At 49.8% G+C, this 15,430-nt stretch overlaps 1 protein-coding gene across 1 annotated transcript in view; it reads left to right on the forward strand.

Annotated features, from left to right (window-relative positions):
- The window catches only part of DNAH9 (dynein axonemal heavy chain 9), a 337,407-nt gene that overhangs the window by 160,928 nt on the left and 161,049 nt on the right, over window positions 1-15,430 (forward strand). Inside the window, exons 38-39 of the mRNA XM_058704720.1 lie at window positions 202-409; window positions 13,692-13,857. Of these exons, the coding sequence (XP_058560703.1) occupies window positions 202-409; window positions 13,692-13,857 (374 nt within the window). The remainder of the gene's footprint in view (window positions 1-201; window positions 410-13,691; window positions 13,858-15,430) is intronic.

A 15,430-nucleotide genomic window follows, 5' to 3' on the forward strand; every position in this document is an offset into this window, starting at 1 on the left:
GGCCGAGGAGGGAGGGGATCTCTCCACCCCGAGAATGAACTCCCGGAGTGGTGTTAGCGTGCATGCGAAGGAAGGCGCCCCTGCCCCAGGTAGTGAGCCAGCGCCCCCTCGCCAGGGGGAGTTCCTCTTCTGAAATGTTCCGGAACGTTCCGCCCCGCATCTGTTTCTCCCACGAGCCCGCCCATCGTGTCCTCCCCGCAGGCTTGCCTGGTGCCCACGGGCGAGACCGTCCGAGTGTGCTACTTCCTGGAGCGGCTCCTGGAGCGGCGGCGGCCGGTCATGCTGGTGGGGACCGCGGGGGTCGGCAAGTCGGTCCTGGTGGGAACCAAGCTGGCCGGCCTCGACGCCGAGGAGTACCTGGTGCAAAACGTGCCGTTCAACTACTATACCACGTCGGCGATGCTGCAAGGTGGGGGCCGGAGCGCGTGGAGGGTGGTGCGGGGGCGTCTGAGTGGCCACATGCCCCCGACATGGAGCCGGGGCAAAGCATCAGGCACCTGTTGGGGTTCCCCCATGGCCCTCCCTGTCTCCTACATTCCTCCCGGGCCGGGAGTCGAACACAGAGAGGTTCAGCACCTTAACGCCAAAGAAAGTGGGCACGCGCAGAAGCGTTTCCGTAGGCTTGTAGACTCCCGGCACGGGAAGTGTCTCTAGAGAGCATTTCCTTCCCGTCTCGCCTCCCCGTATCTCCTAGATGGGGAAACTGAGGCTCGGGTAGAAGCGCACGATTGCCCAAGGTCCCCGTTAAGCAGCAAGGCTGGCATAGCCCATCCGGGCTTCTGAGCACGTAGAACATGCTTCTCACCGGGAGCTGACACGCCGGGCTGCCGAGTGGGCACGGGTCCTCCAGGTGTGGCTTCAGGGTCAGAGGCTCGCTGCAGGAATGTCCCCCTCGCCAGAGGCACTTTCTCCTTGACCCTCACTTACAACAGGGTCTCCTCGTATAGAGAAACACTCATCACATGAACCCTGGAAGAAGCTTCCTTTTGACGAAGCGCCCGAGCCACGCTCCTGACCGGAGGAGGGCGGTGGCAAGGCTGGGGAGAACCCAGCTCTTCCCCCTGATGCCGTAACTGGGCCGTGCTTCCCACGTGAGACCCCGGTGCACGCCCGCACGTGGAATGCCACGCACCCGGCTGTTTGCACACTGGCCAGTTGCAGGCCGTCACTCAGTACACGAGGACGAGCCCAGCACTCTCCCTGTCCGACATCCAGGCCAGCAGACTTGCAAACCAGGCTTTACTCTGACCACCTCTTGCCCAGCCTGGACCCGTTTCACTCACCCAGTGCTTCCGTGGCCCCTCCCAGCGGGATCCCCAGAGTCAGCCAGTGTGGTCTTGGCGGGGTTCCGTGTCCACAGCTCCCACGGGGAGAACAGCTCGCCTCCCTCCTTCCTCCTGACCATCCCGCCGGGTCTTCCGAGGCCCGGGACCCAGCCAGCTCCGCGTGCTGTCGGGGGCACTAGGGTCTGCTCCCTGCCTCTCAGGGCAGTTAGGCACCCGCACGCCTGCACCTGTCACCCCTCGGTGACAGGCCCTCCTCTGCCTCTTTGTCAAGCGAGCCTCGGGGCTCCACCCCCTGCTGGGCTCATGAATGCTGCCCAGGGTCCGTCGCGACCCTAGTGCCCACGTGAACCTGAACAAGTAAGACAACACGAAATGAGGAAGGCTCGTGGCACAGATTCACTAGTGGGTCGGTGACGTGAGCGTCTGTGAACAGCCAAAGATAACTTGCGTTTTCTTTGTTGCTCTTGCCCCTGTAAATGGCTACGGGCATGATGTGCTTTGAAGTTTCATCGGCACAATGAACGCTTTTTCCTCCGGCACCTTGTGAAAACTGCACAAGCACCCAGACAAACCTATCCGTTTCTGTGGTGGAAATACTCCCACCTTTGTGGTGGTCACCCTCCATGGTATTTCCACTTCCCAGGCAGAGTGGGTAAAAATCATTCAGATATGATGAGTTTTGAATATCCTTACCTTTTTTTTTTTTTTTGTAATATAATGTAATTAGTTGTAAGCTTATTTATTTTTTAATGTTTTTTTTTTTTTAATTTTTGAGACACAGAGACAGAGAAACAGAGTGCGAGTTGAGGAGGGACAGAGAGGGGAGGGAGACACAGAATAATCCAAAGCAGGGTCCAGGCTCCGAGCTGTCATCACAGAGCCCGACGCAGGGCTCGAACTCACAGACCGGACTGTGAGATCATGGCCTGAGCTGAAGTCGGACGCTCAACCGACTGAGCCACCCAGGCACCCCTAATTTATATTTTATTTTTTTTATTAGAGAGTGTGTGCACACGAACAGGGGAGAGGGTCAGAGGGAGGGGGAGAGAGAGAGAGAGAGAAAGAATCTCAAGCAGGCTTTGTGCTCAGCATGGAGCCCAACACAGGGCTCAATCCCATGACCCTGGGATCATGATCTGAGCCAAAATCAAGAGTCAGATGCTCAACTGACTGAGCCACCCAGGTGCCTCATTATCTAATTTATTGTTTAAATAACGGCTGTGCTTAGTAATCCAGCTTGCAGAATTCCCTCAGTGTTAACAATGGGCTCTCACTCGCTTCATCTCTCTTCCATGAGACCTCGGCCACCATCATGGTATGCTGTGTCATGGCCTTGCATCGTGACCTGACATTGCCACGTTAATGCCCGGCGGTGGTCGTAAGCGGACGTCACGTGCCTGTCTGGCTCACTTGTTGACCCTGTTTGTTCCTGGGAGAATATACCTGCCCTTATTTGCAAGCCTGGAGTCCGGTGACCGACCAGATGATGAGCTCTGCCCATTTTCTCTGATTCTTAAGTCTATGATCAGTAGGCTAATATCAACAAGTGGCATTTATCAAACATTCATCAAGTATGTGTCAGGTGCCAACCTGAGATTGGAAGTTGACCCGTTTTTATTTAGTTATTTTGCATAATTTTTTTTAAAGTTGATTTATTTTTGAGAGAGAGAGCGCGCATGCAAGCAGGGGAGGGGCAGAGAGAGAGCCAAAGAGAGAGAATCCCAAGCAGGCTCCACACTGTCTGCGTGGAGCCTGACGCGGGGCTCGAACTCACGAGCCGTGAGATCGTGACCTGAGCCGAAACCGACAGCCAGACAGTTAACCGACTGAGCCACCCAGGTGCCCCGGAAGTTGACATGTTTTTAAATCATTTCATCATTTACAGCCCCATAAAGTAAGTCCTTGTATCGTCCCTGTGTTGTAGATGAGAAAGTCAAGGCAGAGGAGTTAAATAAGCTCTCCGAGGCCATGCCGAGAGTGATGATGGAGCCAGGGTTTGAACCCAGACAGAGTCTGTGCTCTTTTGTTGTTGTTGTTTATTTATTTTTGAGACAGAGAAGGTGCCCGGGAGAGGCAGAGAGAGAGGGAGAGAAACAATCCCAAGCAGGCTCCATGCTGTGATTGAGGACCCTGACACGGAGCTCTAACTCATGAACTGTGAGATCATGACCTGACTCAAAGTCAAAACTTCAACCAACCTAGCCACCCAGGCACCCCCAGAGCCTTGCCCTTAACAACAAGGTTACATTGCCTCCCTGGTAGGAAAATACCACAAAAACTGTAATAAATATTTGCTGTTATTACTATTACCATTCGTGGTATCATTCGAGTATTCTGGAGGAGTTGTTCTCTAGAATCCTATTGTCAGGTTTCTGCATGTAAGCAAACACTTTAAATAGTAAAAATTCATAACCGAGGAAAGGGAGACGAGCTGCTTGCTCTTCTCCTGGGTCCTCTCGCCCGGACCTCTCCATCTTCTCCTGGGTCCCCAACCTGGAGGATTTTCTCCTCCTGTCCTGGTGAAACACAGAGAATTATTCAGAAGAGTCAGCCTGCTGTCAGATGGGGCCAGGATAACACCGGCCATCACTGCAGCTGGACGCAACACTCCTGTGTCCCGTTAGCTCCCTAGCGGCCTCTTCGTCCCTTCCATCCTCCATACTAGAGTTGGGTGAAGCTTCTTCTGTCCAGAAGCAGCCAAGAACTTGGGACTAACCCAGGGCCCAAGAGTAGCAGCATAAAGGCCACAAAGTCCACGCAACAGAGTTCATACCCGTGACTCTGGAAAAAAAAGAAAATGCTGAATTCCCTTACGTGGAGCCTCATGCCTCTTTCTGTTGGTCACAGTCCAAACAACTTTGTTTATTTGGCCTCTCAGCCTAAAACGTTTTAGAAGCAACAAAATGGCAGGAGAAAGGATACTGATGATGCTTAGGAAAAGGGGAGCCAGGAACCTGGTATCCCAGAGGGCAGAGAACATTTCAGAAAGGAGATTCTCAAAGGGCAGCTACCCCAGTCTCGGACAAGAGGCAGGTTCTCCCACGCACATCCTGAGCCCAACGCTCTTTCTGCAGCCGAGTGCCTCCGTCGCCTTTTGTGCTTAAGAGCCTGCGTAATTACGAACAGATCCAGTGTGCTGTGGTACAGTCTGCTTCCCGGGGCAGGTAGTACACCCAGACAGGTGTGCAAGATGTGTGTGGGGCCACTTCAGACCCGTTATAAACACACATCAAGCCCCACATCGGGCTCTGCACTCATAATGCAAAGCCTGCCTGGGATTTTCTCTCTCTCTCTGCCCCTCCTGTACTCACACTGTCCTCGTCTCCCTCAAAATAAATAAACCGGGGTGCCTGGTGGCTCAGTCGTTTGGGTGTCCGACTTCAGCTCAGGTCATGGTCTCAAGGTTTGTGAGTTCGAGCCCCGCATCAGGCTCTGTGCTCACAGCTCGGAGCCTAGAACCTGCTTCGGATTCTGTGTTTTCTCCTCTCTCCGCCCCTCCCTTGCTCATGCTCTGTCTCTCTCTATCTCTCAATAATGAATAAATGTTAAAAAAATTAAAAATTAATATAAAATATTTTTTAATTAAAAAGATATAAAAGTATACACATATATACACTCACATACCTATGCTTATATACACTTAGAATATTTCAAGAAGTACACACAACTGATAACAGCAGGTGCCCCTGGCAAGGAGAACTAGACGCTAAGAAGGAGCGATGGAGAATTACTTAAACTTTTTAGAAATTATGAAATATCTCAAGCCTGCAGGGAAGTACAGAAAATAATGTAACAGATGCCCATGTACCCACCACCCAGATTTCACAGATGTTAAAATTTTGTCATTTTGCTACAAATCTTAGCAGTAAGTACAGCCAGCACACCACCCCCACCCTCCCTCCTGCCCCTCATCGACCAAGTACTAAAGTTGATGTGTATCACTCTGAATCTACACCTTCTCTTAGGTTTTTAAGTTTCAGCCAACACGCAGTATAATAATAGTTCCAAGCGTCCGATAGGGTGATTCCACTCTTCCATACAACACCCGGTGCTCCATACAAGTGCACTCCTTAATCCCCATCTCCTCTTTCCCCCCATCCCCCACCTCCTCCCGCCTGGTGACCCTCGGTTTGTTCTCTGTGGTTACGAGTCTGTTTCTTGGTTTGTGTCTCCTTTCCCCCTTGGCTCCCTTGCTTTGTTTCTTAAATTCCACCTGTGCGTGAAACCAGATGGTGTTTGTCTTTCTCCGGCTTCCTTCGTTTAGCATCAGGCTACCTGGATCCATCCATGTTGTTGCAAGTGGCAACATTTCACTCTTTTTTTATGGCTGAGTGATATTCCATTGTGTATATATACCGCCTCTGTATCCATTCGTTGGTCGATGGACACTTGGGCTGTTTCCACAGTGTAGCTACTGTAGATAATGTTGCTATAAACATTGGGCTGCATGTATCCCTTTGAATTAATACTTTTTATATTCTTCAGATAAATACCTAGTAGTGCGGTTGCTAGATCGTAGGATATTTCTGCCTTTAACTTTCTGAGGCACCTCCATACCGTTTTCCAGGGTGGCTGCACCATTTTGCATTCACACCAACAGTGCAAGAGGGTTCCCTGTGTCCGCATCCCATAAGCAACTGTTGTTTCTTGTGTTGTTGATGTTAGCCCTTCTGACAGGTGTGAGGCAATACTGTGGTTTTGGTTTGTGTTTCCCTGGTGACCCGTGATGTTTCGCAAAATGGATTAAAGACCCAAGTGTGAGACCCGAAACCATCAAAATCCTGGGGGAGAACACAGACAGTAACCTCTTTGACGTCGGCCATAGCAAATTCTTTCTAGATGCGTCTCCTGAGGCAAGGGAAACAAAAGTAAAAATAGCCTATTGGGACTTCATCAAAGTGAAAAGCTTCTGCACAGCAAAGGAAACAATCAACAAAATTCAAAGGCAGCCTACTGAATTGGAGAAGGTATTTGCAAAGGACATATCCGATAAAGGGTTGGGGTCCCAGGTCATGAGCTCACGGTCCGTGGGTTGAAGCCCTGCATCGGGCTCTGCGCTGACAGCACAGAGCCTGCTTGGGATTCTGTCTCCCTCTCTCTGTCCCTCTCGTGCTCACACACTCTCTCTCTCTCCCTCAAAAACAGACATTTAAAAATAATACTAAAGTATACAATGTGAGAAGTTTTGAAATACTTACACACCCCTGACACCATCACTATGGTTGAAATAATGAGCATATCCATCACCTCTGGAAGTTTCTGGTGTTCTTGGGCAATTCCTCCCTCCCTCTCTTTCCACCCTGCCCATGCCTAGGCAACCACTGACCGGTTTCTGTTGCAGTCGGTTAGTTCGCATTTTCTAGAATTGCCTGTGATGGAATCACACAATACATGCTTTTTTTTCCCTTTCTTTTTTTTGTTTCTTTTTTGGTTGTTTTTTTTGTTTTGTTTTGTTTTGTTTTTTTTGGTCTGGCTTTATTCACTCGGCATGATTTTGAGTTTTGTCCCTGTTGTTGAGTGTTTCAATAGTTCATTCTTTTCATTTTTGAATAGCAAGATAAAATATGTAAAAAACTCACAATGAGTCCTACCATAAAGTAAATGCTTAGTAAGTGGAAGCTGTTACTATAATAATATTAAAACCCTTCCTGAATTTAAGAGTCTATAACTATTATGCGATCATTTCTAAAACCCCTCACTGCCAAAACATAAGGAACCCAGGTAAACCCCTTTTGCTTGGAAAGGGGGTTTAACTTCAACTATACTAAAACAAAAATAATGTTGGGGCACCTGGGTGGCTCAGTCGGTTGGGCGTCCGACTTCAGCTCAGGTCATGATCTCGCAGTCCGTGAGTTCGAGCCCCGTGTCGGGCTCTGTGCTGACAGCTCGGAGCCTGGAGCCTGTTTCGAATCCTGTGTCTCCCTCTCTGCCCCTCCCCCACTCATGCTCGCTCTCTCTCTCTCTCTCTCTCTCTCTCAAAAATAAATAAAAACATTAAAAAGTTTTTAAAACAAAAACAATATTTTGGTAAGAAAGGTTCTGACGTTCAAATGGGAAGTGACCCCACCCTGCAGGTCAATTCATGGAGGTCTGCGGGGGGATATTTTACAGTTGACGGATCTGGCTAGCCCGTCAAACGCCCTGTTTCTCAAAATCAGATGTTCTTTTATAGAGGACGCAGCTGCTTGATAAACCCTGTGCCTCTTGTGTCTCATCTCTTCCAGCTCTGGGGTCTCCACCAACCATGGTTCTCAGTGCAGGCCCAGTACTCTCAAGTACAAATGGGGTTATGTTTCAAGGCATTCCCATGGCTCACCCGTGGAGGCAACACGTGCTTTATGTGCTGTTTGTACTGTGCAAACATTGGGCTCAGGGTCCCGCCCCTTTAGCGCATTTAACCCTCCCCATCCAGTGAGACACCATGTCAGCAATGCCTTTGCCACGCAGCAGAAAATCTGATGGCAGTGACATGGACAGAATTTGTTTTTCACGCAGCAAGAAGTCTTGAGGTAGGCAGCTACTAATGCGAAATCTGTGGCTCAATGATATTGATGCTATAATATCTATTCTCTTAGCTGCTTCCTCAGGTTGGCAGAATGGCTGCTGCTCCTGCCATCACATCTGCGTTCCCAATGGAACAAAGGAAAAGATAAAGGAGAGAGTTAGGGCCCATGTCAGGGAATGAGAGCTCTCCAGGAACCCCGGTGACCTATACATGTGTCTTCCCGTTCAGAACTGTGTCACAGGGCCACCCTCGCTGGAAAGTGACTCAGAGAGGAGGATTTTGGAAACGGTGTCCGTCACAGATCTGACAGTCTCTGTTTTTGCAAGATGAGAAAAATGAGGCTTAGAGGTGTTAAGGGACTTCCCTGAAAGTCCCACAAGGAGTTAAGAGCCAAACGGTCTCATTTGATCGGCTTTGATGAGATTCTAGGTCAGGCTTCTTGCTTTTCACGCCTGAATGCCAACTTTGCTTCCGTTCATCTGATATCTAGAGCACATGGATAGCTTTCCCTCTGAGAGTAAATCAAATCGGCCCTTCAGGTAGTCATTGAAAGACTCAGATTCCAACTGACTTCTCTCCAGCAGCTGCCCAGAGCACAGATCAAGAACACTGAACCCTCGTGTTGAGGGAGTCAGGGACCCGCCCTCCTCCTATCCTTCTAAACCCACAGACCCACTGCAATGCTTTCCTTTCCTTTACTGAGTTACAATTTAATGATCCACCCTTGGGCTTCGCTGAGGCTCAGGAGGATGAAAGATAACTTTAAGTTACTGTTACACCTCCTGTAAAACGCCCATTGACGACCTTGCTCATCCTGCAGCCTGATATTCCTTTAGTAAGTATCCGGGATACATGCCCACTAGAATTTAGCGCCTGGAAATTTTTTTTTCGTAGAAAATTAGAAGTGGATGTGTACCAGTAATCCAGGATGTCGTGGTTGCTGTAACTAAACACAGGTTTAGTTCTGAGATTTCAGGTAGGCGTGAGATACATTTTTATTTGGTTACAGTAACCCTGTCACCTGGATCATGGGTCCAGTCACGTTTCTTTTCCTATATGGCTTTGGAATCCTTGGTTAGTCTCCTTTAATTGGTCTGTTTTATGTCTGCAAATACTTGAAGCCTCTCTTGTTTTGTTTTTTTTTTTTTTAGAAAATATGAGTAATTTGGGGTGCCTGGGTGGCTCAGTTGGTTAAGCGTCTGACTTCTGATCTCACAGTTCATGGGTTCAAGCCCCATGTCGGGCTCTGTGCTGACAGCTCGGAGCCTGGAGCCTGCTTCAGATTCTGTGTCTCCCTCTCTCTCTGCCCCTCGTGCAGTCGCTCTCTCTCTCTCTCTCTCTCTCAAAAATATTTAAAAATTAAAAGAAAATATAAGTAATTTTTAAGACTAAAAGAATTTGCAATGACCCATAGACAAGACAATCTAGAAAGTGAAAAGGAAAAGCAAAGAAACGGATCAGGCATCGAGGGACTTATATCGGCAGCGTAAAGAGAGGAGGCTGAAGATGATGCACTTCACGATTCTGAATTCTCTTACCATCCACCTGCAATTTAAATGATTCGTTTAACAAATATTTGAGCCCTTAATTACACTCATTAGATAGGCACTCAGGCGTCTGAATCTCTGTGCGATGTGAATCTCTGTAACCCATTCGTTAACAGGTTGAGGTTAGACAGGACCCGGAAAGATCTGATCGAACCCTCAACCCGGGGAGCCTCACGCTTCCATCGTTACAGATAGCTCGTCCGCCTGTCTTACAAAAAGGAGATGACAGGAAATTAAATCATGAAAAGATCTGTCACCTCGTGGGCCAGACACACGGCTCAGGATAAGCGGGGGTGGCTTCAGAGTATAGGAAAAAAATGGAATACAGCATAGATTTGAGACGACAGAGAAACCGCTCCACAAATTTTGGTACCTCCAAATTATGGGACACGGTGCAGCAATTAAAATCATGTTTTAGGAGGCTAATATTATCATATAATGTTTATGTGGATGGACAAAGTGTATCTGTTTGTACATATATACACACACACAAGCAGAATACGCAAAACTGACTTTGTAAAGGAAAAACCAAACAGACCAAATAGACTGGAATGAAATTCACCAAGATATTGACAACAGTGGCTCCCGCGAGGTGATCGAATTACAGGTAATTTTCGTTTTCATCATTATGATTTTCTCTGTTTTTTAATCTTTATGGGATGAATATGTATTACTTTTACAATCACGCAGAGTATGATTATATTTGGAAGGAATAAATGCAAAGTCCGTACAGTATAATGGAAGTGCTTTAACACATGAAAAACTAGATGGTGTAGAAAGAAAATAGCTCGAAGCAAAGGAAAAGCGGTACAAAATGGGACGTGATTAATTACTCATCATCTCCGTCAAAAAGTGTGGCCAGGCGGTGGGTTCATGAAACGGGGGATTTCTCCAGTGCAGAAGTCACCTCGTGACAACGTTTAAGCGATTTGCGACCCGAGGTAACCCAGGTTAGGGCCACTCAGTGGCTGTGGGACCTGGGACAGAGTCCTTTATTCTGTCTAAGCCTCTTGCTTCTCTAGAGCAAGTGGGGGAGAGGCAGAGAGGGAGAGAGAGAGAGAGAGAGAGAGAGAATCCCAAGTAGGTTCTGCACTATCAGCATGGAGCCTGAGGTGGGGCTCAAACCCTCGAACCCGCTCATTTGTTAAAAGCTTTTTAACACGTGATAGGGCTGCTCTGAGGGGTCAGTGATGACAGGCGTGTAATGGGCTCCATATAGAGCCTTTAGCGATGCTTTGCACAAGAACAGACATCCTACTCCGAGCTCAGAGACCGTAAGAATCTGTGGGACAGGGGTGGCCAGGGGCACACATAAACGGGGGCTGGGGTGTCAGGGCTTGCCTGCGAGGGCTCTCTGTCGGGGTGATATGCAAGGTGCATCAGTCTCAGTATCTACAGACCTGGATCCTCACTCGGCGAGGCATGCAAACAGCCTCAGCCTCTGTGTTCTTAATTACGACATTGATAAAACGTATATTTCTTTGCTATTCCTGGGGCTTATCATTCGCTCCTTCCTTAATTTTATGAATGTCTTTCGGACACCCTACTGTGTGCAAGATAAAAAAGCAGAGAAAGATTTCCTGTCCTCATGGAGTTTATAGTGCGGAGGGGGTTAAGGTGACACCCACACGATACATAAGTTGAATGTATGGCATTTTAAGTGGTGATGCGTGTCACAGAGAATAACGAAGCCGGCACAGAGAACTGGGGTGAGGGGTGAATTTTGGCTAGAGGGCAGGCAAGGGCTCACCGAGAGATGGCATTGGAGCAGGTTAATGTCTGATGGAAGCGAGGGAGCAAGCTCTGTTGGAATTTGGGAGATAGGATTAACGGCAGGGAGGACAACAGCCAGCGCAAAGGCCCTGTGGCAGCGAACGTGTCGGAACAGGATGGCTGCAGCAGAGAGAGTGAACAGGGCAGCCTCGAGAGAGAAGAACCGAGATGCAAGGTTTGTGGACGGAACCACACTTGCTCTTAGACCGCACGATGGTGTTGCGATATCGCAGAAGGAACTGTGTGAAGAGCGGAGAGCAGCAGGTGCCACACGCGGCCACAGGCGGGACACCAGCCCGTCTGAGGGGAGACGTTCGGTGAGCTGATGAACTCGGGGGGTCCAGGTATGGGCTTGACCGGCAGGACTTGTCTGCGATGATGCAGGACCCTGAAATGTGAGGGGACGATCACATGTCCTTGTGTGTCTCGCGCATGGGATGCCTTCACCATCAACTTAAGTCCACCTGCTTCTCTGGTTCTGCCTGGAAACTGTCACTTCCCGCCCTGCGTCCGGGAGGGGAGTTGCAACAGCGTCTGGCCGCGTAGGGAGCAAAAAGCACGGCTGTCTTTCCTGAGGGAGTCCTCCCTCCCTGGGGGACTCAGCGGCATCCTGCTGGGATGGTCCAAGGCGTTCCCAGCCCGCTTCTTGCAAACTGATGTGGTTTTCTCCTCAATAATCCTTCAGAAGCACGTAGAGCTGGACGGACCCAAATTAGAGGGGTCTGGTCCATTCCAGGGGTTGATTTGAATATCCCTCCTTTGCGGGGAGGGGAAAACAAGTCTTCCTAAGAAGAGAAGTTACGAGAAGGCCTGTTCTCAAAAACATGTCCTTGGCAGCCCATTAATTATATTTCCTTTTGACAGATCTCGTATGTGGTTGTTATATCTTTAGGGGGAGAAAGGTGTTGGGTGATTAATTGGTTGATGGTGTATGTTAATTGGATGCTAATTAAATTGAAATCTAATTCGTATTTGAAACCCTTAATTTAACTCAGGACCAGACAATTAAGAATCTTCAGGCTTCTCGAAGGGACTTGTCTTCCTCTCGGTCACCTCCAAATGTCTGTTGACACTTTCTCCTTGTTTACAAACTTGTTTTTCAAGGGAAGACTCATGTTTCTTCGAGCTTCCAGCTATAATCAGACATGTCTGTTCTTGCGATACATATTTAATTGCTTTATTGGGGGAAAAAATGCACGTATCTCCACTCTATTACTTAAGTTTGTTCTAAGCAAGTCCCGTCACGCTGGACTATGGTGCCGTTTGAAGAAACACTTCCTAGAAGAGAGTCATTCTGTACTGAAGTCTCCAGAAAAGCACGGAGATGCTCTGATAGGGTCCTGGTGACCTGAAAGCAGTGGAGGAGCCCTTGGCATTGCTGGAAGCTTCCGGGCAATTCTCTGTTCCTGTTCCCACTCGGGGAAGACCCCACCCCCACCCCCACCCCCACCTGGGAGATGAATACTCTGAGAATATGCTCACAAAGTATCCAACAGCTCCTGTTCTTTGTTTTTAATGTTTTTATTTATTTATTTTTGAGAGAGAGCAGGGGAGGGGCAGAGAGAGAGGGAGAGAGAGGATCCCAAGTAGGTCAGCACGGAGCCCGGCGCGGGGCTCGAACCCATGACCCGTGAGCCGAAGCCAGCTGCTTAACTGACCAAGCCACTCAGGCGCCCCCAGTAGCTCCCGTTTTGTACCCCAGGCTTCTAGAAGCCTCTAGAAAAGAAGGCCGGCAGAAACTCAGGTAGGTGGGGCCTCCACCCACGCTGATAAGGGAGCCCCGGCCTCCACGCTCCTGTGCTGTCTCAGCCAGAGCGGGCAGGTCTCTCCACAATCCGATTATCTGGAGATTTCCTCGAGGGTAGAGTGCCACGCCTTGAGACCGGGAAGGTATCTTCTGTTTCGACTCTCTAAGCAAAGGAACCTGGGGACCCCAGGTACGACCGGAGGAGCCTGGGCTCTGAAAGTTAACCGTCCCAGACTTGTACCCTGACCTCCCCTTAGAAGAGTTTCTTTGCTCTTCCGAGCCTCGGTTTCCTCCTCTGTGAAATGGGATGCTAAGACGAATCCGGTGCCGACGTTGCAAGAATTAAACGAGATGGTGCGTTGGGGCGCCTGGGTGGCGCAGTCGGTTAAGCGTCCGACTTCAGCCAGGTCACGATCTCGCGGTCCGTGAGTTCGAGCCCCGCGTCAGGCTCTGGGCTGATGGCTCGGAGCCTGGAGCCTGTTTCCGATTCTGTGTCTCCCTCTCTGTCTGCCCCTCCCCCGTTCATGCTCTGTCTCTCTCTGTCCCAAAAATAAATAAAAAACGTTGAAAAAAAAAAAATTAAAAAAAAAAAAACGAGATGGTGCGCTTTTGTAGAAACCCGAGAGGGTCCACGCGTAGTGAGGTGTTCGGTGCCTGGTCTACGCAGTCACCCTTAGTGCCAGGTGGGCTCCCGCTTCACCTCTGGTCCCGTAGAACGCCAGGACTTAGGCAGGGGCACGCTGCACCACGGCTTGTCCTTGGCACTGGTTCTGTCTCCGCACTGGCCTCTGAGATTCGAACCTCCTTCCCTCACCCACTGGCTCTCCCCTCAGCTGTCCTGGAGAAGCCTCTAGAAAAGAAGGCCGGCAGAAACTATGGCCCCCCAGGCAACAAGAAGCTGATCTATTTCATTGATGACATGAACTTGCCTGAGGTGGATGCCTACGGGACCGTGCAGCCCCACACCATCATCAGGCAGCATCTGGACTATGGCCACTGGTAAGCACACGTGTGCAAAGGGCCTGGGGCCCGTGGGCTGGGGGGGCTGAGGGGGGAGGCCTAAGGCAGGGCTGAAGGCCGTTCCCTGGAGCCCCAAACTGCACTTTAGTGCTGGTGCTGGATGAGAATCCCCATAGCAAACCACAGTCCCCACAGGACTGTGTCTCCTGGGGTGCACTTTCAGACCCAGGAACCAGTACCGACATGGAAAATTTGGTCAGGGGACATACTGAGCTGTTATCTAAGGGGGGGAAAAAAACCTACCTTTTTCTTCAACATTCATCTCAAAAGTTGCCTTCTCCAAACCCCCAAGGCAGAATGAACCTCTCCTGTCCCCTGCTGTGGTCCAAAGTCCCTGAGCAGGTACTTGAGCGATAACCGCTAACACCCTGTGTGGTGCACATATGTCCGCGGGTCTGAACAGCCTTTGTCCCTTTCGGGGAAATTCGCAGACTTTGTTATTGTCTCCGGCCACAGCGTAATTGTTGACGGCAAAAGGTCTGAACTTGCCAGAAAAAAAAAAAAAGTCTGTGATTGGAGACAATTGGCTCGCCTTCCTACCCCACGTCGAATTAGCTGCTGAGAATTCGGGGAATTCAGAGAGAAGCGTGGTTGTGATGGTGACCTGAGTCGCCTTTCAGCCATCGCTAACACCTTTTGCGGGATGCCTGCCGTGTACATCCCCCCACAGCGTGCACACCAGCATCTGGGCGGCTCGGCTGTACAGGAACAGATCGATCTGGCACACGAGTTTTACTTTAGATTCGTGGCCACAAGCCCAAAGTGGGCAGTAGGAGCTCTCTGGAAATCCCGCCCTGCTGCCTCAGCATGTTTGCGTTTCCGCTCGCAGCGATGGCTGCTTCAGACCTTCTGTCTGTCCTCGGACTTCCCGCCCCGCCTTCGCTGGTGACCACGGGTACCATGTTTCTTTCCTGCCTCCATAGCTGTATGAGAGCCTCCTTTCCTCCCTCCTCCTGACCCACCTTCCCTGAGGCCGAGCCGTCACCAGCCTCTGGTTCTTCTCTCCCCCCACCTCCTTCGGCAACTGCCTCTTACCTCCTGATCGGCTCCTTCTCATCGAAATTGAGACTCACCTAGATTTCTTCCGTTGCATTCAAAAACATGATTTCCTAACTGATGACCCGTTCTCTCTTCCCACACAGCCAAATATCTCTGTTTCTACTTCCCCACTCTCCCCGCCACCGCTCCCTCCACTCCCTGGTTTTTGTTTCCTCCACTTCACTGAATTTTTCCTGCTCAACTACTAACTGTATCTTTATGTGAGACCTGACAGACCCGTTGGGTCAACTGTCTTTCAGGTTCTCTTTGACTGCTCTCTCCTCTTGGAAGGAACCAACTTCCTTTGGCTTCTGGGCTGCCGTACCCCTCTAATGCCCCCCCACCTCTTAGACCTTTATGGCTGCTTTTTTTCTGTGATCTTTCCATAGATGTTGGATCCCTCAGGATTTGGGCCCAGCCTCTTATCCTTTTCCGATCTCTACCAATGGATCTAGGCTTTTTTTTTTTTTTTCCCACCACCCAAGCATATAAATGATAGGATACATCCCACCTC

The sequence above is a fragment of the Neofelis nebulosa genome, chromosome 16 (genome assembly GCF_028018385.1).
Source record: "Neofelis nebulosa isolate mNeoNeb1 chromosome 16, mNeoNeb1.pri, whole genome shotgun sequence".
In the NCBI taxonomy this organism is placed as follows: Eukaryota; Metazoa; Chordata; class Mammalia; order Carnivora; family Felidae; genus Neofelis; species Neofelis nebulosa.